The sequence below is a fragment of the Armigeres subalbatus genome, chromosome 3, assembly GCF_024139115.2.
Source record: "Armigeres subalbatus isolate Guangzhou_Male chromosome 3, GZ_Asu_2, whole genome shotgun sequence".
Classification (NCBI taxonomy): Eukaryota; Metazoa; Arthropoda; class Insecta; order Diptera; family Culicidae; genus Armigeres; species Armigeres subalbatus.
In genome coordinates, this window is record NC_085141.1 from 108469543 (window position 1) to 108495025 (window position 25483).

Consider the following 25483-nt stretch of genomic DNA (forward strand, 5'->3'; position numbering starts at 1 on the left):
TATCTTTTTACTACACAAATATATATATTTTCACATTTGGAAATAAATTTTGAATTGCCAATTACAAAAAAATAAAATCCATTATCAATCACTTTTTGAACCAATAACAGTATGGATGACAAATATCATAACCACGAGATTGATTATATAAATGCACTCTTTTTTCTACAGCCGAAGTCACAAATTTCAACCATAAATGCTCAAATTCAACAGATGAAACTAAACGAAACAGATGCAACCAACAGCGCACGTGTGGCCCATCTTCAGTAAATAACATCGATGCTTCATGTCTCAAAATGCGTCTGAAAGTTTCACTGCGTAGGCGAGAACTCAGTTGGAATCAAAATCCGGCAGTGCATCTCACGAATCAGTGGCACGGTGTACGCTACGCATTCATCCCAGCCGGGCGATCTCCAGGCCGACTCGCGGGTTTCCTTACGCGACAGAAGATCCTTGTAGCCTGGAAGTGATTGAGATATAAATTTCTACGATTGTTTATAGTTGGGTCTCTAATGCATACACCAAATATGATGCACATTGTATAGTCGTCCGATCTGCGAGAAAAATCCGGCGAATGCTTCATCGTTGTTCTGGCGATAGTTGATAGCCCGTGCCCAGTTGTTACCCCACTCGATCATGGTACCGGGCTTCAGACGGTACGAGCGAATCTCGTAGATATTCTTATCCTTGCGCAATGCCAACTGTGGCCAATAGCTGAATGCCAGCAGAATCTGTAAGTGGCGCGAGCGTAGATACGTACCGCGCTCCTGAGTCAACTTAACGTAGTCCTAAAATTAAGAAAAAAAATCATGACTCGGGCAGCATATTTCGGAAACAAACTAACTCACGGGATCCTCATGCAGCGCTTTTTTGGTTTGGTCAACCATCTCGAAACCTCCGGTGTAACGCCACAAGTGCAGACATTGGTCCAGATCACCGACTTCAACGCTCCACGATCCGATCAGCTCAATGGTCAAATTCTTTTTCGAAGAAACAATTTCCACTGATTTTTTACTGTGAATTTAATGTAACATTTATTATTTCATGACTATTCTAAAATAAATCGGCGGCACATAAGAAGTAAAAGTCTTGGATCAAATTAGCGAAAGCACCTAAAGTGTAGTTTCATAATTGCACACATTCTTCAAGGAAAAAAGATGTTTTTTTTCTCACTATGATATTGGAGACGTTTTCGAAAAAAAGTTCTGAAAGCAAGGGCAGCCTTTGCGAATTTAAGAAATATCTGGAAAAATAGTTATCTGGCTATGAACGCATCAAAATCTCTACATCACAACGTCAAGTAGTGTACAAACTGTTGAAACTTCAGGCATGGCGCCCGGAATTGCCACAGACCCCGCACTGCTATAGAACGACGATTCACTAACAATATTGTGATAAGATGGAGGTAACGAGCCGAGCGCTCCAACTGTAACGACAAACATTGGGCCACCACAAAAGCCTGTTTGTAACTAGCAGAGTTCCTGGGAAGCTGAAAAAAGCCTACGCCAGGACTATGTCGAAGAGGAACTGTGTCCCAGTCCTGTGGGACCCTAAATGGCCGGAACTAAGTTGTGACAGCGACTCTTCGTGGATGCGTATGCACGCCGCGGAAGTCTGACTTAAAGAAGCCAAGTCATTGCTTGCTGCTCGCCGATTGACACGCTGATGTGTGAATCTATTAACACACGCTGAAAGCATTTTACTCAAACCCCACAAGTCCCAGTGAACTTTCTTGCCATTAAGGCTCCCCATCGAGCGATCCCAGTCCATCCACCGCAGCAACCACATAAATGACTGGCAGCGGCAAACAAAGGTTGAAACTACTTTAGGTTAGTTCTTCCCGAAGAAATAATAGCTCCTATACCTTCTTGAAGCTCGCTACCCGTCTGCACGGTTGGAAAACTTGTTCCGATCTTCATTTTTATAATGCTCATCATTGAAAAACGACGTTGTGTTCATCACTGAAAGGCACCTAAAACCAGAGGTGAATGCTAAACTTTCGGTTTCCGAATCGTGAAACTCGATCGGCCAACCAGAAGAGGTGGTGTGGCCAGCGCTCCTTGGAAGAGCACCAACTGTCGCCTTCGACTATCGATGTATCCTCACTCTCCACCGGTGCCGTGACCCAAATCGACAGTTCCGTGTAGCGAGTTCACATCGATTACGCTGGCCCGATCAAAGACGAATACTACGTTACAAAGTGGTCAGAGATTGTTCAAACGAACTGTATCGCCTATACGCCTCGACGGTGACCATCAGCATCTTCTGGGGACCGTTTGCTCAGCTGGGTACACAACGGTACACAGTCCAATGGTTAAGCGGAAGGATTCGTGGACACCTAAGCAAGCTTGTGCTTCGTCCACACTACAACACGAGCTTCCGGCTGTTCCATCTACGTCATCAGCAACGTCAAGATCGATCGAGTTAGGGTCCACTGTTGAAGTGGAACCAACACACTGGATGTTCCTAAGCATTCTAACACTATGACTGTTCTAAGCACAAAGCACAGCAAACAACTACCCAAAACTGCTGCTTGTAATTTCAAACGGGGAATGGAGAGGCTTCTGCGGAGCCACATTCGTTGTTGCAGCAACGATTGAGTATTCTGCGTCGCCATCTTCGTTGAGAGTTCTGAAGTACGCAATGGCGAAAAAAGCGGACTCACTAGCACACAAAAACGTGATGCTAAAGTTGCTCGCTTTCTTAACCTTTCCGTCCATGACGTCTGTTTACAAGGGCTTTCAAAAATGAACATTGCTGTAAAAACCACATTTCTTGACCGATTCTTTCGCAACAAGTTGCATTCGATCCGGATGGACCCCAAAATTTCATACTGGATTTGTGTCATTCCTCAGTACGGTTCCAGAATTATTTCAGAATCCGTTAGGGTCAGTTGTCTCCGGGAAAAATGGTCATCCACAAATTTAAGTCAAAGCAGGTCGTGTGAGACGTCAAACTTCATGATTTCATAAAACAATTATGAGAATAATATTTATTTATTGCTCCTGGGCCACTCGGATTCAATCCGGCTACAATCCGGTGAACCTACGGAATGGCAATTTCCTAAATTGAGTCAAAATAGGTCGTGCGACACTTTTAACTTCATAATTTCACAAAGCGCAACGATCGGAAAGATATTTTCAGGACTTCTGGGCCACTCGGATTCAATCCGGCCGCATCTGCTATACAATACGGTGGACCTGCGGAATGACCATTTCCTCAATTGAGATAAAATAGGTCGTGCGACACCTCAAACTTCATAATTTTACAATACAATAATAAGAATAATATTTTAAGAGGTTCCTGGGCCACTCGGGTTCAATCCATCCACATCGGTCATAATCCGGGAGACCTCCGGAATGGTTAATTAATAAATTGAGTCAAAATAGATAAGAAAGATATTCCATTGTTTGAGAAATTGTTTTGAGCATGAAGTTTGAGGTTTCACATGACTTATTTTGACTCAATTTAGGCCGATGGCCGATGTGGCCGGATTGAACCCGAGTGGTCCAGGAACCCTAAAACTAAAAGGATTATTGAGTAAAAGTAAAAAATAAATAATAAAAGGAGTACTGAGAATTGACCCAAATCCAGTATGAATCAAAAATTGGGATCCATCCGGATCGAATGCAACTTGTGGCGAAGGAATCGATTTAGAAACGTGGTTTAATAGCAGTTTTAATTTTCGAAAGTCCTTCAAAAACAAACATCAGGGATGTAAAGGTTTAAACTAGCATCGTTGGATACACAAGTCTTTGGTATTAAGAAATTGACCGGTCCGTTTCACACAGCGATGTTTTTTTGCTGATACCTTTTCGTCCCACTTCGCAGTTCGCCACAAATCTTAGTACATATAAAAAATACAAATTAAGCAACTTAACATTTGTCGTTTGGTTGGACACTCTTCACTGTCTATCACTGGCTGAATTTATTTCTGCATTTTTATCGGGGACCATAATGCGTCATCAGTGGTTTACCATAACTTTTCCAGCATTCCATCACTATGATCCGGTGCACTCAAGCATAGAATCTTGCTCACCCCCGAGTTTCCTTGATTCGTTCCACCTAAAACTCCTACACTATTTGACATCCAATTCCTTAGTCGAAATCCTGCTTTTAAGTGTATCGATCGAACTTCCTGCGACACTCGTTCTGACCTTTTTCACACTCGAAAATATCGAGGAAGTCGTCCACGTAATGGTTTTCAATGATCGACTGCTCTCGGGAATAAATCAGAGATTTCTTCAGCATCCTTGTTTTTAACCTACTGTGCCGAAGCCAATGATTGCCACGTTCATAAGGTAAATGTCAAAGGGCTTCCATGGGTTAGTCCGGTACTGAAAGCGTTGAGAATGGCGATTTTGCTCACGAATCAAGAGTTGGTGAAACATTTCCTTGATGTCCACTGAAAGTCCCACCTTAAACTGCCGAAAACGTGTCACAACTGCCGGAAGAGACGTTAGCTCATCGGAACCTTTTAGACTGTGAACCATTCCACCGATTCGTTTAACTTTTAGTTAAAATTTGACAGTTCGATGGTTATTTTCCCATCGTGGTTAAAATTGTACTCCGAAGCCGACCCATTGAGTTTTGACAGACTGAAAGTTATTTGGAGCGAAATGGATTTGGGCCAATTTTCTCGCGAACAAAGTTTAACTATCGAACTGTCAAATCTAACCATGCTCCGGAGGAGGGTTATTTTTAACCACGGCGAAATACCCGAATAGAAAATACAATAGAATTACATTAAAATATCATAAAATTACAATACATTTTATTTATGAACAATCAATCCTATTGTTCTTCTATTGTACCAATTAATTTTCCTTATTGTTGTTCCAATAAACGTACAATAAAATCTACACACTTAACTCATTTCACCGAATTCGGTAAATTTTACCGAAATCTCAACAGCAGAACTGTTCGGTAATTTACTTTACAGATTTTTTGTAAATTTTTCCATTGCTCAACTGTCAAAATTACCGAAAATCAGTTAAATTATTTACCGAATAGTTCTGCTGTTGAGATTTCGGTAAAATTTTACCGAATTCGGTGATTTATTTTAAGTGTGTATTGACAGAAAACTGTGGACAATAGAACTACAATAAATTCTATTGTAATTGCGAAAATTTGTTAGTGAAATAAACGATTTTTTTATTGTTACGGTAACTAACAACCCCTATTTTCCATTGTGAAACTTCTACTTACATTAAGATTTATGGTGGAAAACAATATTCTTAATTGTAATTCTATTGTGAGCAACAATGGAGTTTATTGTAATTACAAATTAATTTATCGTATTTTTACATTTCTACTGTAATTCTATTGGACTTTTTTATTCGGGTAACCATCAAACTGTCAAATTTTAACTAAAAGTTAAACGAATCGATGGAATGGTTCACAGCCTTCTTCTTCTTCTCTTCTTCTTATCCAGCTTTTCGCGTACGGTAATGGCGGCTTCTGTGGATTTCAGTGTTTCCGTCCCTGTACTTCTTTGACATCTGGCTTGGGTTTGACAGCTTGATGAACCTCTCCCCTCATCATGGAACAGGAGGAAAACGGAATGTCAAACCCAAGCCAGATGTCAAAGAAGTACAGGGACGGATACACTTTGAAACCCACAGAAGCCGCCATCACCGTGCGCGAAAAGCTGGATTGGCATTACATCCCCACACTGGGACAGAGCCGCCTTGCAGCTTAGTGTTCATTAAGCACTCCACAGTTATTAACTGCGAGGTTTCTAAGCCAAGTTACCATTTTTGCATTCGTATATCATGAGGGCTAATACGATGATACTTTTATGCCCAGGGAAGTCGAGATAATTTCCAATCCGAAAATTGTCTAGACCGGCACCGGGAATCGAACCCAGCCACCCTCAGCATGGTCTTGCTTTGTAGCCGCGCGTCTTACCGCACGGCTAAGGAGGGCCCCATTTGCTTACTTAGATTCGCTACCAACTCAGTGTCACGGGACATCTTTCGTTAACCTATTTATCACCTATATGCAAGAAATAGTTCGCAGACGACATTCTCTAGTCTACAAACGTAGACATCATGATCAGACCGCTTGTAGCAAAGTTAAATGGCGGGCAAACCATTGGCACTTCGTGTACCTAAAAAAAGAACCCATTACTTGGTTCTTAGCCTCGTGCTCAGCAAATCCTATCTCCACGCCCCCGTGGTGCCGCCCGGGGTACAAGCATTAAGCAACCATATGCCAAAGATCAGGTTGGTAACCAACCCATATGAGAACTTTGGTCGTATGCTGACATGGATGGTGGGTTTGATCCTCTATGGAGGTGCAAAGCTGATCGAGCGTCTGTACTCTGTCTCAAAAGTGTCTGTTCCACATGTTATGGGCGACAGATCTACATCATAGCGCCAGCAATGGATTCTAAGCAAAACCATGCATTATGCTCCTCCAGAAGTTTAGAGGGAATGCTACTCCAGAAACTCAGGGAGTTTAGTGTCGGGCCCTGCAAACCAGCCTCTATAAAAACAAACTACGAATAATCAACAGAAGAATATTGACGCAGCTGCAGGATGTGTGTTGGAAAGTATCATTGGATGATATTAAGCACGCATTCCACGCTCGAATGTATACAGCGCACTAAGGAGTAATTATAGTCAATACCTGGCCATAAACCAAATTTATGAAATTGAATAAACCCAAACAAATATAGTTCCATTTCATAATATATAGCTTGTAGAATAACCATCCGGGATTTTCAGGGCAAAACAAGAATGTCTACATTGAAAGATAGTCGATGAAAGTCTGTTGTTTTTGAAATAAAATTAATAGCGTTTTTCTCCATTCTCACATGCTCATAAAATGAGTTCTTTGTCGCGTTATTTACTATTTTGATGAGTTTTTCAACATGGACTTTCAAGTTTGAGATATGTTAGATCATATAATAAAATAATATGTAAAATTATTTGAGTTATATATGCACTCTAAGCATATTTTAAACACTTGTTCAGACACGCTAATATTTTTTCTCAAATTTTAAAATTAAGTTTTAGTTGTGAATAAAATAGATTCAAATTATGAAACCATAACAGAATAAAAGATAGCTTTTCCACGCTTCTATTGCTGCCAAGAGCTCATCCGAACTTGTCCGAACTCCAGAGTTATAGTAGTTTGAATAAAAAGTTAGATTTTCAGTGTTATTTGTTTGTAGCACATAGGAATCGCCAAGTAATCCTTAATTTTATTATGTAGACGGTTAATGATATACTAATGATAAAATATGTTATCCAACCAGTTATGCTTAAAACTGTTGATGTTTGGTGTTTCTTTAGACAGATTGCCAATATAAAATACGTACCATATACCATTAATCAAGCTTAAAATCAAATGTCGCTAAAAATGATCAGAATCATTTTGTAACATTAGTTAAACATAATATAAGTGTAAATAACATCAATGAAAGCACTAAATAAATGTGGCCAGGAATTTACCTCATTTACTCCTATGTGCAGCGGTCAAAAAAGATTCGCCACCGCACCAAATGTGGCATGTACAAGACGTTAATAAGACCGGTTGTCCTCTACGGACATGAAACATGGACAATGCTCGAGGAGGACTTGCAAGCACTCGGAGTATTCGAGAGACGGGTGCTTAGGGTCTGTCTCATTTGGAGAATTAAACTCAAAAGTGACAGTTCGAAAATTAAAAAATCACCCCGTTATAAGAATGGCTGGTGCTACCCAGCAATTCCAATAGGACATCGATGGAAAATGATTCGATATCAGTCAAAAGTAATCTTGCTCTGCGAGCAGGGTTATTCGATAATTATTGAAATGTCACTTCTAAGTTTAATTTCAGTTTAATTATCCAATTGAGCCAGACCCTTAGGACCATCTTTGGCGGTGTGCAAGAAGACGGTGTGTGGCGGCGAAGAATGAACCACGAGCTCGCCCAACTCTAAGGCGAACCCAGTATCCAGAGGGTAGCTAAAGCCGGAAGGGTACGATGGGCAGGACATGTTGCAAGAATGCCGGACAGCAATCCTGCAAAGATGGTGTTCGCTTCCGATCCGGCAGGTACGAGACGGTGTGGAGCGCAGCGAGCGAGATGGGCAGACCAGGTGCAAAACGACTTGGCGAGCGTGGGGGCGTATTCGAGGATGGAGAGATGCGGCCTCGAACCGTGTATGTATCGTGTTTTCTTTGTGAGGGGGTTCCCATATCTCCAATAGGTTATGGGCCCAGTAGATTCTACTGCACATCTTCCATCTTTCGTCACTAGGGTATTGCATGCAATCCCAGCAACTGTCTAAACCAAATGCATATTCAAAACAATGCAAACAGTCAAGCCGACTTCAACCACCAGCGAACCCTTCTTCTCGGACTCGGCGATCATATATTCCAAAAGATTACTGTACCTTCCCAGAAAAACGTGAATATTATTTGCTTCTTGAAGTCGTTTTTTTTTCGAAAGAATCGATTCAAATTAGAATTGAATTGAGTTCCAATTTGAAATTGTATTATCTGGCCTTTCTAAAATATGAACTTATAGCATTTTATTTGCCGTTGTTTCCTCTAAACTAGCTTAACAGGAAGTGACGACTGGCGAGAGTTGACTCTGTGCAAAGGCAATAGTGGTTGAACTGAAATTGGAGGGATAGGGCTACTACTACTACTAAGGTACATACTGTTGAGGGGTAAGCCAATTCATTTTTTATCTTCTACAGCTCGGCCATCCTACAAAACACTCGCCAGTCCCTAGACCCTACATCTGATTACATTACATATTTATCATTGCGATCTGAACAGTAGGAAATACAAAATATCTAATATGCCTCGTCGTTTTCCTAAAACAAATAGAAAATGTAAGTTTACTCATCATGGTCACTAGATTCGCTTTCAGATTCATCATTGGATACTTCTGGTGTTTGCCGCTTATAAAGGCGCATATTCTGTGGGTCGAATATTCCCTCAAACCGTTTCCCAGAAACCTGATACCCTTCAATGTCGGAAATTACGTAACGGTTGTTGTCCAATACTTTATTCACCTGATAGGGGCCTTTGAAACGAGGCCTCAACTTTTTATTTTCACCGACAACCGGGACACTACGTATCACTACCAGATCACCTTTCTTGAAAATGGTTTTCAAACACCCATCGTCATGTTTCCGCTTGTTATAATCCTGAATCTTACATATATTTTCAGCTGCTTCATCTCGAGAATGCTTTATATCCTCACGCTCCGGAGACTCCAGAATGTCTTCGAAGTACTGCACGGCATCATTGTTAATCTTGCGCTGCTGCAAAACACCAAACAAAAGCTTCGACGGAACCGACCCTGTACCACGATTCAGCGTGTTATTTAGGCAATATTCAGCGTCAATTAATGCACTGTCCCAAGAACAACCAGAAGACTCAACTATCTTCGACAATAAGGGCACTAGAGTGCGATTATACCTCTCCACTTGCCCGTTGGCTTGCGGACAAGCTGTCGCCGCAAGATTGTGGACTACTCCGTGCGTTTCAACAAAACTTTTGAAAGCTTGAGAAATGAAACAAGTCCCCCTATCTGTGACCAATATTCTTGGAGTACCGTCGTTCGGGGTGACATTGGGCCTAGGGGGTAAAATTGGGCCAAAAACGAAAAATGTTTCAACTTCTAATACCTCAGAATCTGTTACGAATTTTGATGAAAACTTCAAATGGTTCGAAATTATATAGGCGAATTTGAGTAAAGCTCAACGATCATTTCGACATCTGGTGGTCGTCACAAGAACCACGAAAAAAGTGTCGTTGGCCAAAAAAGTGCATTGGCAGCATACGGAGGGAGTACGATTTTCGCATTTTCTGGATAATCCAACCATTTATGAAAGCTGGAATAGTCGCAAATCGGAAGAAAATTGTGTTTTCTTTGGGATGAGCTTCCATCCGGTGGGTGCTTGCATATGATTTTTCCGATTAAATAGCACATCTCCTGCAGTGCCTCCACCGCACTATTTTGGTTATGAACTCCCGGATTTTTAATTCGCGGCTTATTTGGGTGGGATTCGTCTTCAACAGCTGCTTAAAGACTGTAAGAAGCCATTGCCAGTGGAAAACATGTGACAATATACCAAAAAATTAAGTAAATTTGATGGAAAAAATTTGATTTTGAATGTAAATAATCGCTTCTGATGACTTATCTCCCAAACTCTCGCAGCGCACTCTACCACTGGATCCTTCTCGAATTCGCCTATTAAAATTCACGTCTAGGAAATCACAAAACAAATTCCAAGGATTAATTGTGCTCGTACCATAATACTTGGAATTTGAATGTAAAACTATTGATCGAATGAACCCGTATTAAAATAGTGTCAGTAATGCCACACAAATCTATTACATAACTAAATTTTAGATCGATGGATACCTGGTGATCATGTTACGATAATCTGTTTGTTGTTTTATCGAATTTTATGAATATTTATTTAGCGGTCTTGTTTTTTTCGTAGCAACGAGCAATGCATGCTAAAAAGGGGTGAGATTGGGCCATGTTTTTGGTTGACTTGCCAACAACAGCCGTAATGTAGGTAGGTAACAGCCGTAATGTAGGCAATTATTTTTAATGAACGATTGAATCGTTGCATCGTCACCGGTGAACTTGATTGTATGTGGCCCAATGTCACCCCCTGTGAGGGGTGAGAATGGGCCAATTTTAAACAACATACACTCTTAAAAATCATCACGTCATATTCACGTGAAAAATCACGTAACTGATCTGTTTTGAACAAACGACGATTGTTACGTGACGTTAGTAATGCTCACCAGAAATTCACGTAACTTTTACTAAAAATGTTGGTGAATATGACTGTATATCCACGTAAACAATTTAAGTGAGATTGTGTTAGTGTGATTGCAGCTTGCGGAAGACCTGCATTGTAAACAAGAATGAATGGTACATAACCTAAACATAATGAGACTTCGCGGGCGGAGGTAAGTGATATTCCAGGTGCATCTAGGCGGATATTTTCCGTGCCTGCATTTCTCTTCTTTGGAAAAAAGCAACGGAGGTTGGATAAAATTTATCATTTCTCAACAAATCTGATAGATTTCATTCAACATCCGCCGATAACATTGTTTTTTCTTCAACAGTGTTTCTGCGATAACTCCAAAGCGCAATCACAAAATGACGGCATTCCCTGTATCAATGCATCAACAACGCGAAAAAGAGTTCCCTTTTATGAGCAGTCCCTGTTCATTTTTTGCATTATTTCCCAAATCACTATATTGCAATACATTTCAAAACATATAGTGGTTACCGGCTGTCTTGTAGCTTTCACTAAGATTCCACGTAACCGGTACGTACAAATCACGTCAGGTTCACCTGATCAAACACGTAACTTCTTTCAAGCTTCACGTCATTTGTACTGGAAGATCCAGTCAGAGTCACCGGATAAATCACGTAACTAAAGGAAACTAAATGTTGTTCAGGTTACTTGTCATTCATGTCATTCTTACGTTAAAAGTAGGGTGGATGAGAACCACATTTGTTTTCAGGTAAATATGACGTGAAGATTTTTCAGAGTGTATAACTTTGAATTGAAGAATTTCTTTCATTTATTATTTTTTCCCCTCACAGTGGTAAATTTATTGTTCAAGCTTGTACCTAACCAATTTCAACTTGATTCCAATATTAACTACTAAAGCTTTGTAACATTTACTTGGAGCATACCACATTTTGGCCCAATGACACCCCCGTAGACGGTACTGTAATTGATGAAATAAGCCTTTAGATGCTTCATAACTTCGCAGGTGTTTGTCGTTTTAGTCGGATAAAGCTTAATAAATTTTGAGAAGCCATCAACCACTGCCAAGACATATTTATTTTTACCACGCGTGATTTCCAGTGGTCCCAGGTGATCGACATGAACCATCCAAAATGGTCGGTTACCCTTATCAATATTATGAAGCTCTCCGTCTGCCTTTCTAATTTTAGGGTTATACATAATGCAGGTAATGCACCTTTTGGTATGCGCCAACACTTTTTCTGCCATTTTTGGAAACCAGAAGGATCGCTTTATTAACTGTACGACCTTGTCTTTGCCGAAATGACCAAGGGAATCATGAAACCTGTATATCACCGATTCTTCCATCTCTTCCGGAATATACAAAAGAAGACGACCATGCTCTGATTTATACAACAAGTTATCGCGGACTTCATAACCAGTTAGTTCACCTTCCTCCACAGAGATTTTGAGGCGACACAACTTGTCATCCTTAATCTGGGCAACATACAGTGAATTTTCGAACACGCCTGTATTTTCTTCTACATCCACAACATGCACAATAGGGTGGTTCAAAAAATCGATTTTGCTCCACAGTGCTCATCTGATTCTTTACCATGTTGTGAGTGTCCTCTGAAAATTTGAGCTCATTTGGATTAAAACTGATTTAGCACAAGCCGTTTCAAGTTTGCATGCAAATTAGTATGTGGAAATTTAATTTTCCATTATACTGTTAATGACGCTTCCCCATTAAGCGCAGACTAAAAGAAAACCTACACAGCTAAAAGGAATACTCAACAGCTTTCACCCAACGAAAATCGCATGTTGATTAATCGCCCCAATAATTAGTAATCGAATTTAATCTATACCGTGGTTTTCTGGAGCTAATTGCATAACTCATCAACAGGCAACATTGCTGCTCGTGGCGCGAAAGATAGCACACACAAATTCAGGCTACTATGTTGCACTGCACATTTCAGTGATGCCCTCAAAGAAGTTTAACGATCATGACTAAAGATTCGCAACCTGTCTTAAAATCGATTACTAATTATTGGGGTGAATAATCAACATGCGATTTTCGTTGGGTGAAAGCTGATGAGTATTCCCTTTAGCTATGTAGGTTTTCTTTTAACCTGCGCTTAATGGGGGAACGTCATTAACAGTATAATGAAAAAATAAATTTCCCCATACTAATTTGCATGCAAACTTGAAACGGCTTGTGCTAATTCAGTTTTAATCCAAATGAGCTCAAATTTTCAGAAGACACTCAGAACATGGTAAAGAATTAGATGAGCACTGTGGAGCAAAATCAATTTTTTGAACCACCCTAAGCACATATACTCTAGATAACGCATCGACGTGTTGCATTCGATTTCCCGCACGGTGCACTATTTGCTTGTCGAACTCGGATAGAAAATCAGCCCATCCTGCAATCTTGCTGTTGGTGTCGCGTTTCTCCAAAGTATTTTTCAGTGCTTTGCAATCCGTCACAATCTCAAAACGAATTCCTATGAGATAATGTTTGAAACGCTGGAGAGAATACACAACCGCCAACGTTTCCAACTCAAATGAGTGCAATCTTCTTTCAGCAGGGTCAGTCCTGCGACTGAAAAACATCACGGGATGAAACATTCCATCAGACTGCTGTCGTTGCTTAAGAATTCCTCCAAATCCATGAGAAGATGCGTCGGTGTGTAACTGTGTTTCAGCTGATGGTGAATAAATGCCTAAAACAGGCCGAGATACTAACAATGACTTCAATGTTTCGAATGCTTCCAGATGTTGCGGGCCGAAATTATATTCTGCTTCCTTTTTCAGCAAATCGTACAATGGACTGGCAATACTAGAAAATCCTTTAATGAACTTTCGGAAATAGCTAAGCAGACCCAAAAACCGATGCAAACTTTTAGCGTTATGAGGAATAGGCAAATTTCGAACGGCTTCTACGTGTCGATCGCAAGGACTAATTTGATTTGATCGAATATCGTAACCAAATTCAACTTTATGCCGTTATCTTTCAAGACTGAGAAGACTTTTCGCAAGAGGTCAAGGTGTTCTTCAATAGTTTTCGAGAACAACATGAAATCATCCATAAAAACAACTAATTTTTCAGACTTGACGAACTCACTCAATACTTTGGCCACATAACGACAAAAAATTGACGGCGCATTAGTGTATCCGAAGGGAAGCTTATTAAACTCGTACTGTCCATTTTCAGTGACAAATGAAGTATATTTCTTAGAGTCTTCGGTTAGATGGACATGAAAGAACCCATTCTTCATGTCCATTGTGGAAAAATACTTCATACCTTCCAATTTAGCAATTTGATCCTCAATCACCGGAAGCGGAAATCGATCGCGTTCAACCAACTTATTAAGCGCCTTGAAATTTACACACAAGCGATACCGACCATCTTTCTTCTTAACAAGAACAACCCTACTCGAATAAGGTGACTCACTTTCGCGTATCGTACCATCAGCTAACCAACCTTCCAAGATTTCATTCACAGCGTCCCTTTCGTATTTGCCAAATCTTTGAGGTGAAACATTGAAATACTTATCCTCTTTCAAACGGATCGATGCCATGTATTTAACGGCTTTGGTAGCATCTGGCTGTTTTAGTCGATAACATTTTTCGAAATCGGAATTAACTTGAACGACGTATCGCGTTGTTTCGTTGCTATCACCTACTGCTAACTGTAAATTGTTATCGTCAAGTACTGGGAAGCAGTCACCGAAGGCTTCATCGATCATATTAAAATCAAACTTACGACTTAATAATGTTGCTTCAGGTTTTTCAAAACGAATCACTGTTATGTTATTTTGCCTCAAAAAATCCCGACCCAGAATAGCGCTAACACCCATTGTATCATCAGCAACAACCCAAAAAGAAACGTCAAACACCAGAACACCCTTTACGATTATTTTCGTGTCCATGCAACCTTCCACCTTCACTTTGGAATTATTGATGCCAGATAGATCTATCTTTGTTTGCCCTATTTTGTACTCTAATCTATTCATTGAAAGTTCAGATCGTTTGATTAAACTCACCGCACTGCCAGAATCAACCAGCAAGTTTAGCTGCTTCAGCCTTCGTCCGATGATTGCATCACATTTCAGCATCCCGTTCTCATCAGTGTCGATCCTCTCGTTGGGTACTGAATCCTGTGTAGACGTTTCCTCTTCCTTCGCTGTGATCATAGCAACCATGGGTTGCACCGGTTTTCCGTTGTTCAAAAGCTTGAAGCATTGCTCAACAGTGTGCCCCACCTTGGAACACGAAGTACATCGCGGACGTCGTTGTGGTTTCGGGCAGTTGATTGACTTGTGTCCTGAAGCATTGCAGTTGAAGCAGATCAACTCCGACGCAGCAACAATTGCACCAACTTTAACTACAGGTACAGATTGGCGCATCGGTTGGCGTGTTGCACCCAATGTTCCTGCATCCGTCTTTTTCAATCGAAGGTTCGACTCACACCACTTAATCCTTTTTAGCAAGCTGTAAACCGTGTTGTATTCGTTTGAAGCAATCTGCTCATACAACCTGTCCCGAGAAAGACCGCTGATAATGTACTTTATGATGGATGCTTCCGATACGTTCCCTTTGCTGGCGATATTTTGAACACGGAAAACATAGTTTTCGTACGACTCTTGCGCTGTTTTCATCACCGCCATAAGCTCTCTGTGCACATCCGCTTCATCGTGGTAACTCGGGAAAGTCGTCAACAGCATTACTTTGAATCCCGTGAAGCCAAATATTTTTTCTTCTACCGAACTATACCAAAGCTTTGCAGGTCCCGCCAATCTTGTCGTTGCGTATAGTAGTGCGGCGTTGTCCGTCCACCCGTATAGCTTCTGATAGTGCTCTATCTTTCGAATCCAAATGGCTGCATCGTACGTTCCATCGAATTCACTAATTAGGGCTTTTACCTCTTCCGGATGCAGTGGCCGTGCAGCTCTTGCGTCCTGTGATGCTTGCGAAACCGTGTTCAGCGACATTATGTTTCCATGAGCGGTCACTGGTTCAATGTTTTTTTTCTCCTCCTGGCGCTCGCGTTCTAGTTTTATTTCTTCTTTTTCTTCTTCCAGCTCGTCTGTGGCGTTTCGTCGGCGTTTGATTTTCGGCATTCGTTCAAAATGGCGGCGCACCGGCCAAATCGTAATCTTGTTATTTTTTCGTTTCGCGTTCGTTTCTTCCGTATCGTTGTTCCGTATTCACTTTTGAACGGCCGCCGCGGATTACTGTTACGTTGGAAGACCGATTTCAATTGGACTAACTGAGTAATCCCACTTCTGATTTTCTATAGCATTTTATTTGACGTTGTTTCCTCTAAACTAGCTTAACAGGAAGTGACGACTGGCGAGAGTTGACTCTGTGCAAAGGCAATAGTGGTTGAACTGAAATTGGAGGGATAGGGCTACTACTACTACTAAGGTACATACTGTTGAGGGGTAAGCCAATTCATTTTTTATCTTCTACAAACTTTACCCCTGAACATTGAATAAAATCGTTTTTAAATCAAAAAATAAGATTTCTAAGGAAACATTGAAAAATTCCGGGTTACCGGGATTTCCCGGGATATACGAACAAGTTCATCCCGAACCCCTTGACAACGAAAATGGCCGGGAAATGGAAAGTTCTTACAAACGAGCGTGAGGTGATCCAAACGTGGCGGCAGCACTACGAAGAGCACCAAAATGGCGATGTGGCAGACGAAGATGGCGGTATGGTGATGGACCCGGGAGAACGCGCGCAGGACATAATTCTACCGGCCCCGGATCTCCAGGAAATCCAGGAGGAGATTGGCCGGCTGAAGAACAACAAAGCCCCTGGGGTTGACCAACTACCAGGAGAGCTATTTAAACACGGTGGTGAGGCACTGGCTAGAGCGCTGCACTGGGTCATTACCAAGATTTGGGAGGAGGAAGTTTTGCCGCAGGAGTGGATGGAAGGTGTCGTGTACAAAAGAGCGATAAGCTGGATTGTAGCAACTACCGCGCAATCACATTGCTGAACGCCGCCTACAAGGTACTCTCCCAAATTTTATGCCGTCGACTAGCGCCAATTGCAAGGGAGTTCGTGGGGCAGTACCAGGCGGGTTTTATGGGCGAACGCTCCACCACGGACCAGGTGTTCGCCATTCGCCAAGTACTGCAGAAGTGCTGCGAATACAACGTGCCCACACATCATCTATTCATCGACTTCAAAGCCGCATATGATACAATCGATCGGGACCAGCTATGGCAGCTAATGCACGAAAACGGATTTCCGGATAAACTGACACGGTTGATCAAAGCGACGATGGATCGGGTGATGTGCGTAGTTCGAGTTTCAGGGGCATTCTCGAGTCCCTTCGAAACCCGCAGAGGGTTACGGCAAGGTGATCGTGTCTGCTATTCAACATCGCTTTGGAAGGGGTAATACGAAGAGCAGGGATTAACACGAGTGGTACAATTTTCAATAAGTCCGTCCAGCTATTTGGCTCCGCCGACGACATAGATATTATGGCACGTAACTTTGAGAAGATGGAGGAAGCTTACATCAGACTGAAGAGGGAAGCCAAGCGGATCGGACTAGTCATCAACACGTCGAAGACGAAGTACATGATAGGAAGAGGTTCAAGAAAAGACAATGTGAGCCACCCACCGCGAGTTGGCATCCGTGGTGACGAAATCGAGGTGGTAGAAGAATTTGTGTACTTGGGCTTACTGGTGACTGCCGAAAATGATGCCAGCAGAGAAATTCGGAGACGTATAGTGGCTGGAAATCGTACATACTTTGGACTCCGCAAGACGCTCCGATCGAATAGAGTTCGCCGCCGTACCAAACTGACAATCTACACAACGCTCATTAGACCGGTAGTCCTCTACGGACACGAGACCTGGACGATGCTCGTGGAGGACCAACGCGCACTCGGAGTTTTCGAAAGGAAAGTGTTGTGTACCATATATGGAGGGGTGCAGATGGCGGACGGTACGTGGAGGCGAATGAACCACGAGTTGCATCAGCTCTTAGGAGAAACAATCAATCGTTCACACCGCGAAAATCAGACGACTGCGGTGGGCCGGGCACGTAGCCAGAATGTCGGACAATAACCCGGTGAAAATGGTTCTCGACAACGATCCGACGGGAACAAGAAGGCGAGGTGCGCAGCGGACAAGGTGGATCGATCAGGTGGAAGATGACTTGCGGACCCTCCGTAGACTGCGTGGCTGGCGACGTGTAGCCATGGACCGAGCCGAATGGAGAAGACTCTTATATACCGCACAGGCCACTTCGGCCTTAGTCTGAATAAATAATAATAATAGGCGACAAAGTAAAATACCCCTTAAAAACCCGCATATACCCAGAATAAGACAGTAGGATAGAATCTTGTAAAGCACGCGTCGGCTCAATGTTTTTTTAATTAATTTAATTTGTATGCCAAATGGTTATTTGACCAAATGGTCGTTATGACAAATAACCCTAAAATCATTATGACTATTTAAGTGATGAACAGCCGGGGTACGATTGTCAATAGACTCAATAGAATGATATGGACGTTACCGATCGAACATTTGAAAATATGGACAATTTGTACACCTGGATACGAAGTACATGTTATAGTGCGCGGATCCGGGACCGGCTGGGAAGCAGTGTAATGATGGACATGGCTCCCTTAGAGGGGATTGATTCATTCGTCAGCCTTGCTGACGGCTGACAATAACGTTGTTAGTCGTGAAATTAGGTACGAAGACACACCATCTATAGAAGTCATGGCTAATGTAAACTCAAGAAGAAGTGCGGTCAAAAAAATCTCATACCCGTACCATATGTATAATGTACACACGGCTCATGAGAGTGGTCCTCTACGGACATGGAACTCGGAACATGCTCGAGAAGAACTGGCAAGCACTTGGGAGCTTCGAGGTAGGTAGAATCATCTTTGGCGGTCTTTAGCGGCGAAGGATGAATCACAAGCTTGTCCAACTCTACGGCGAACCTAATATCCAGGCTGCTGAGTCATTCTTCTTCTTCTTATTGGCATTACATCTCCACACTGGAACAGAGCCGCCTCGCAGCACTTCCACAGTTATTAACTGCGAGGTTTCTAAGCCAAGTTACCAATTTTGCATTCGTATATCATGAGGCTAACACGATGATACTTTTATGCCCAGGGAAGTCGAGATATTTTCCAATCTAAAAATTGCCTAGACCGGCACCGGGAATCGAACCCAGCCACCCTCAGCATGGTCTTGCTTTGTAGCCGCGCGTCTTACCGCTCTGAGTCATTATGTAGAGCGTTTATGCACAGATGGTCCTAGGGGTCCGGCTTGTGAAAGACCGGGTTTTCCTAGTTTTTCTAATAGTCAGATCAAGTAGTGTGTTATCTTTACTCTAATGCGGTTAACAACAGAGGAAGAAAACAATCTGTTTAAATGAAAAAAAAAAAAAAAATAGCAAAAATATGTTTCAAGTCCACCCTATTTGAAAATAAATTCAAAACCTAAACTTCAGTGCATTCTCAGCCATGTATGTTATTTACAACTCACACTATCAAACCACTTTTCGAATGGTGACGATTAGTGATAAGCGCAATGATAACGACCTTCTTGTTATTGCCGAAAAAAATAACCTTTGATGCAGGTAAACAAACTCCACTTACTAATTCTCCATGTACAATCCAACCGAGTCCGGGCGGATGTTGTGCGTGTGCAGTTCGTAGATAATTTCTTTGTCGCTCAGCATCCGGCTGTGGGACTCTTTGGTGGGCTCGATTTTACGGACCAGCAACTTGCTGAGCCAGGACTCCGATCCGTCTCGGTTGAGCGCCGCCGTAGTGGACAGGGCCCTGCACAAGACACAAGATGTTGAATCAAATGATTATATTACGCATCAAGTTTCCATTTGAGGACAATAATGGATGCAGATTATTACCTAACCGGTTGATGAAAGGCTTTCACCATCAACCGGAGCGAAATGAAGGTCATTCTTGAAGGGCTACTGATGAATTAATAAATAAGCAAATTTCACTTTTTGTGGAATGGAGTTGCGGTGCACTAAGTTACACGATGCGGTAAATATTTCAAGTGAAAATGGCAACTTCAACCGAAAATGAACTAGGTGCAATAAAAACAACTGGATCGGACACTACACTTTTACGTTCGGGCACGACTGAAGACTGATAAAAACAGCCATCATCATCGAACGAATACGACCGAGGCCGAGGAGGTTGAATAAGGGACAGGTTTTTGACATTCTGCTTTGGTGCAGCATTTAAAAAAAAATCACCAGGGTTGCCAGGTTATCTGTAATTTACAAGAAATTTCTATGTCAAGGAAGCAATTTTGTATAGCAAAATTTCCCATACAATTTTAACGGTTTGTAATACGGACTCCTATTTATTAATATTATTGATAAGGGTCTCTTTCAAATGCTGTTACCACCACTCCAAATGTGTTCTTAGCCCGTAAGTCCACTGTATGACATAATAACAAATATTTTGTCAAGTTTATCCGGACATCTATTGGCGCTTTGATGTTGCATGAAGAAGAAGAAGCAGAAAGATGATAATCAAAAAAAATCTCCACGGGAAACCATACGGAGAAGTTTTTAAAACTCTTCTCAAAAATTCTAAAAGCAATTAAAAACAGTAAGCAGTACGGGGTTGGACTTTTCTTCTACTGTATAATAAACACAATATTTTAGTCGAAATTTAATTTCCTAATATTACACTTAAAACACAGTATAAGAAAAGTCCAACCCCGTACTGCTTACCGTTTTTAATTAAATGCTTTTAGAATTTTCGAGAAGAGTTTTAAAAACTTCTCCGTATGGTTTCCCGTGGAAATTTTTTCGATTATCATCTTTCTGCTTCTTCTTCTTCATGCAACATCAAAGCCAAGCTGTCTATAGGATGTCGACATGGATATCAGGGTTAATTAACAAAGAGTTTTCTTTATGTTAAATAAATGAATAAATGAATTATGACAAACAGTCTACTGATGATAGCTTTGTATTACATTAGGTATTATTAGGTATTACATTTTATATTGTACAATAAAGCCACCATCTGCATTGGTAAAAGATATTTTAGTTACCAGATAAAGATTGTCGCTGTCGTCGCTGTAGTATATATATGGACCAGGTTGAATGAAAATTCCATTTGTTCAAAACTGATAACAAAGAACTCGAAAATAAATAAAAATAATTAAATAAAGAAAATATAGATAATAATCAATAAAACTGCTCATCTGCATACGAACCTAAAACTTTTGAGCTAAATTTGGTTCAACTGCATACGATTCTCAAACAAACGGATAATGACATACGACGCCCACATCACTAACGGTACATGTTCTTGAAGTATAAAAGCGCATGCATAACAGTGAACTGGTCACTTTTTCGACGGACGCGGAACAAGGAGCTACCGCTCCGCTCTATTTAGTAGAGCGTGGGAGCCGACGTAAGGACCAGCTCCGCTTCGATCCGGGTAAGCGGGTGGCACCGTCCCCGGCAATCGAAGCGTGGGAGCCGACGTGTGAACCAGCTCCGCTTCGATCCGGGTAAGCGGGTGGCACCGCCCTCGGCAATCGAAGCGTGGGAGCCAACGCAAGGATCAGCTCCGCTTCGATCCGGGTAAGCGGGTGGCACCGCCCCCGGCAATCGAAGCGTGGGAGCCAACTCGAGGATCAGCTCCGCTTCGAGTAAAATTGAAGTGTAGGAGCCGCGCCGACGTTTCGACGCGAGAAGGCGGTAGCAGGCCTAAGTGTATAATGGGCAGATTACGACAATGGCGTGGACGGTAGAATCAGAATCTACTCGGTAAGTAAAATATATTCCGACAAAGTGGAATATAAGTTTATTAAGTAGACTCCGATGGAGAAGGCGGAAGTCGCAAAGACCCCGATGGAAAAGGCGGTGGTCATAGATGAATATGAGGCCCCGATGGAAAAGGCGGTGGCTACATGAATAAAGGACCCCGATAGAAAAGGCGGTGGTCAATAGTTTGTGGGACCCCGATGGAAAAGGCGGTGGTCACAGATGAATATGAGGTCCCGTTGGAAAAGGCGGTGGCCAATAGTTGAATCCCAATGGAAAAGGAGGAGGTCACAGATTAGTATGAGGCCCCGAAGGAAAAGAAGGCTGAATGATTAAGGGACACCATTGGAAAAAGCGACGGTTAATAGAATGTGGGACGCCGATTGAAAAGACGGTGGTCAAAATCGTACTTCGATGGAAAAACGGGGCTTCGATATTTGAAACTCAGGTGGCATGGACAGAGATCGCTTCAAAAAATGGACAAGGTCCAATGAATAAGGAAAATACTGGAGGAACACTGACACCACTTTGGAGAGAGGAGGTAGTTCAATGAATAATTCTGATTCGGATGCAAGATTGATGTTGTAGAGCCTGATAAGTTCTATCCATTACTGCATGACCGAAATCAACTGTGGGCTGGTTGTTTGAGAAGAAATGCTAAAATTTGATATGCGAAGAAGATTATTGATGCAATTTCGGATTCGGATGCAAGATTGATGTTTTGGAGCCTGATAAGTTCTATCCATGACTGCATGACCGAAGTCAACTGTGGGCTGGTTTTTGGAGAATAAATGCTAAAATCTGATATGCGAAGAAGATTGTTGATGCAATTTATGATTCGGATGCAAGATTGATGTTTTAGAGGCCGATAAGTTCTATCCTTGACTGCATGACCGAAGTCAACTGTGGGCTGGTTTTTAAAGAAGAAATGCTAAAATTTGATATGCGAAGAAGATTATTGATACAATTTTTGATTCGAATGCAAGATTGGTGTTTTAGAGCCTGATAAGTTCTATCCATGACTGCAGGACCGAAGTCAACTGTGGGCTGGTTTTTGGATAAGAAATGCTAAAATTGGATATGCGAAGAAAATTATTGATGCAATTTATGATTCGGATGCAAGATTGATGTTTTAGAGCCTGATAAGTTCTATCCATGACTGCATGACCGAAGTCAACAGTGGGCTGGTTTTTTGAGAAGAAATTCTAAAATTTGATATGCGAAGAAGATTATTGATGCAATTTATGATTCGGTTGCAAGATTGATGTTTTGGAGCCTGATAAGTTCTATCCATGACTGCATGACCGAAGTCAACTGCGGGCTGGTTTTTGGGGAATAAATGCTGAAATTTGATATGCGAAGAAGATTATTGATGCAATTTATGATTCGGTTGCAAGATTGATGTTCTGGAGCCTGATAAGTTCTATCCATGACTGCATGACTGAAGTCAACTGTGGGCTGGTTTTTGGAGAAGAAATGCTAAAATTTGATATGCGAAGAAGATTATTGATGCAATTTATGATTCGGATGCAAGATTGATGTTTTAGAGCCTGATAAGTTCTATCCATGACTGCATGACCGAAGTCAACAGTGGGCTGGTTTTTTGAGAAGAAATGCTAAAATTTGATATGTGAAGAAGATTATTGATGCAATTTATGATTCGAATGCAAGATTGATGTTTTGGAGCCTGATAAGTTCTATCCATGACTACATGACCGAATTCAACTGTGGGCTGGTTTTTTGAGAAGAAATGTTAAAATCTGATATGCGAAGAAGATTATTGATGCAATGTCTGATTCGGATGTAATATTGATGTTGTAGAGCAAAATAAGTTCTATCCATGACTTCATGACCGAAGTCAACTGGAGACTGGTTTTCTGAGAATAAATGCTTAAAATTGATATGCGAAGAAAATTATTGATGCAATTTATGATTCGGATGCAAGATTGATGTTTTAGAGCCTGATAAGTTTTATGCATGACTGCATGACCGAAGTCAACTGTGGGCTGGTTTTTTTGAGAAGAAATTCTAATATTTGATATGCGAAGAAGATTATTGATGCAATTTATGATTCGGTTGCAAGATTGATGTTTTAGAGCCTGATAAGTTTTATGCATGACTGCATGACCGAAGTCAACTGTGGGCTGGTTTTTTTGAGAAGAAATGCTAAAATCTGATATGCGAAGAAGATTATTGATGCAATGTCTGATTCGGATGTAATATTGATGTTGTAGAGCAAGATAAGTTCTATCCATAACTTCATGACCGAAGTCAACTGGAGACTGGTTTTCTGAGAATAAATGCTTAAATTTGATATGCGAAGAAAATTATTGATGCAATTTATGATTCGGATGCAAGATTGATGTTTTAGAGCCTGATAAGTTTAATGCATGACTGCATGACCGAAGTCAACTGTGGGCTGGTTTTTTTGAGAAGAAATTCTAATATTTGATATGCGAAGAAAATTATTGATGCAATTTATGATTCGGATGCAAGATTGATGTTTTAGAGCCTGATAAGTTTTATGCATGACTGCATGACCAAAGTCAACTGTGGGCTGGTTTTTTGAGAAGAAATGCTAAAATTTGATATGCGAAGAAGTGTATTGATGCAATGTCTGATTCGGATGCAAGATTGATGTTGTAGAGCTTGATAAGTTCTATCCATAACTTCATGACCGAAGTCAACTGGAGACTGGTTTTCTGAGAATAAATGCTTAAATTTGATATGCGAAGAAGATTATTGATGCAATTTATGATTCGGATGCAAGATTGATGTTTTAGAGCCTGATAAGTTTTATGCATGACTGCATGACTGAAGTCAACTGTGGGCTGGTTTTTGGAGAAGAAATGCTAAAATTTGATATGCGAAGAAGATTATTGATGCAATTTATGATTCGGATGCAAGATTGATGTTTTAGAGCCTGATAAGTTCTATCCTGAGACGAGACCTGCAAAGACGGCTTCTTTTTCCTTGTTTTGACACTTGTTCTTCTTTTCATCACAGTTGATTATCGATTCTCAACTGTTTCCTTGAGTGTTTCACCTAAATCCCGGGTAGAATCTTCTGAGCACAATAAAAGTGTTTGTGATTTACGGATTTGTAAACTTATTTTTATAAAGATTTTCCTATCGGAAATAAAACACGTATTCATGACAGTTCAATACCCAAGTAACCATGAAGCTATATATACTTGTAAAAAACACAGCCCTAAAAGTTGACTTAAAGTGGAAAAGGGCAATTATAAGATCGAATTAATGGTTCATTACTTTGGCATGTTGAAATAAAGCACCAGTAATGCATCGCTGCATTCGTACTGCTGATTTAGGGTATCGTTGTCTGACAGTTGATAAATAAATGCAACAACACATTGTTAAAACAGATCTAATGCAATTAGCATTTGGAATGCCGATTTGTGATTGATATATGTGCAAAATTGTAATGCTTGGTGTTACTTGGGTATTAAGCTGTCCGGCTTTTCTAGAATACTTTTCAAAGTGAAAAAGTACTCATAAAACAAAATCATTCGGAATACTTTTTGAGGGATACCAATACTTTTACACAAAAAGGTGCTGGTTGCAACTGACAATTCGTGACAGCGCTTGCTGGTTGCAGATGAAGTTACATTTTTTCCTCTTTGCAAGTCCCGTCCCAGGTTCTATCCATGACTGCATGACCGAAGTCAACAGTTTTTTGGTTTTTTGAGAAGAAATGCTAAAATTTGATATGTGAAGAAGATTATTGATGCAATTTATGATTCGAATGCAAGATTGATGTTTTGGAGCCTGATAAGTTCTATCCATGACTACATGACCGAATTCAACTGTGGGCTGATTTTTTGAGAAGAAAAGCTAAAATCGGATATGCGAAGAAGATTATTGATGCAATGTCTGATTCGGATGTAATATTGATGTTGTAGAGCAAGATAAGTTCTATCCATGACTTCATGACCGA

The 25483-nt window shown here is 41.1% G+C and overlaps 2 protein-coding genes across 3 annotated transcripts; both read right to left on the reverse strand.

Annotated features, from left to right (window-relative positions):
• LOC134219627 (protein NipSnap) lies at window positions 1-19930 on the reverse strand. Its single transcript, XM_062698417.1, has 5 exons — window positions 19646-19930; window positions 19374-19559; window positions 849-1014; window positions 521-788; window positions 1-460 (listed from the first exon to the last, which is right to left on the reverse strand). Exons 1-5 carry the CDS (start codon window positions 19696-19698, stop codon window positions 312-314), a joined length of 822 nt encoding a protein of 273 aa, XP_062554401.1. The 5' UTR covers window positions 19699-19930; the 3' UTR covers window positions 1-311.
• On the reverse strand, window positions 8376-16202 carry LOC134219168 (uncharacterized). Of its 2 annotated transcripts, none has more exons than XM_062697872.1 (2): window positions 14670-16202; window positions 8376-8815 (listed from the first exon to the last, which is right to left on the reverse strand). In XM_062697872.1, exons 1-2 carry the CDS (start codon window positions 15853-15855, stop codon window positions 8760-8762), a joined length of 1242 nt encoding a protein of 413 aa, XP_062553856.1. In that variant the 5' UTR covers window positions 15856-16202; the 3' UTR covers window positions 8376-8759. The 2 variants fall into 2 exon arrangements, with proteins under 2 accessions (XP_062553856.1, XP_062553857.1); XM_062697873.1 differs by having other exon boundaries at window positions 8377-8815; window positions 14779-16202.
• Window positions 19931-25483: the final 5553 nt, after the last annotated feature.

Excerpts from the sequence above, each read along its gene's own strand:
- LOC134219168 (XM_062697872.1), bottom strand. The coding sequence starts at position 15,855 with ATGCCGAAAATCAAACGCCGACGAAACGCCACAGACGAGCTGGAAGAA. Across the intron at positions 8,816-14,669 it reads TTCCAAAGTGAAGGTGGAAG|GAAAACGACGAGGCATATTA; the intron begins GTTGCATGGACA and ends TATTTGTTTTAG.
- LOC134219627 (XM_062698417.1), bottom strand. The coding sequence starts at position 19,698 with ATGACCTTCATTTCGCTCCGGTTGATGGTGAAAGCCTTTCATCAACCG. Across the intron at positions 19,560-19,645 it reads GCCTTTCATCAACCGGTTAG|GGCCCTGTCCACTACGGCGG; the intron begins GTAATAATCTGC and ends TGTCTTGTGCAG. Across the intron at positions 1,015-19,373 it reads GGATTGTACATGGAGAATTA|TAAAAAATCAGTGGAAATTG; the intron begins GTAAGTGGAGTT and ends TTAAATTCACAG.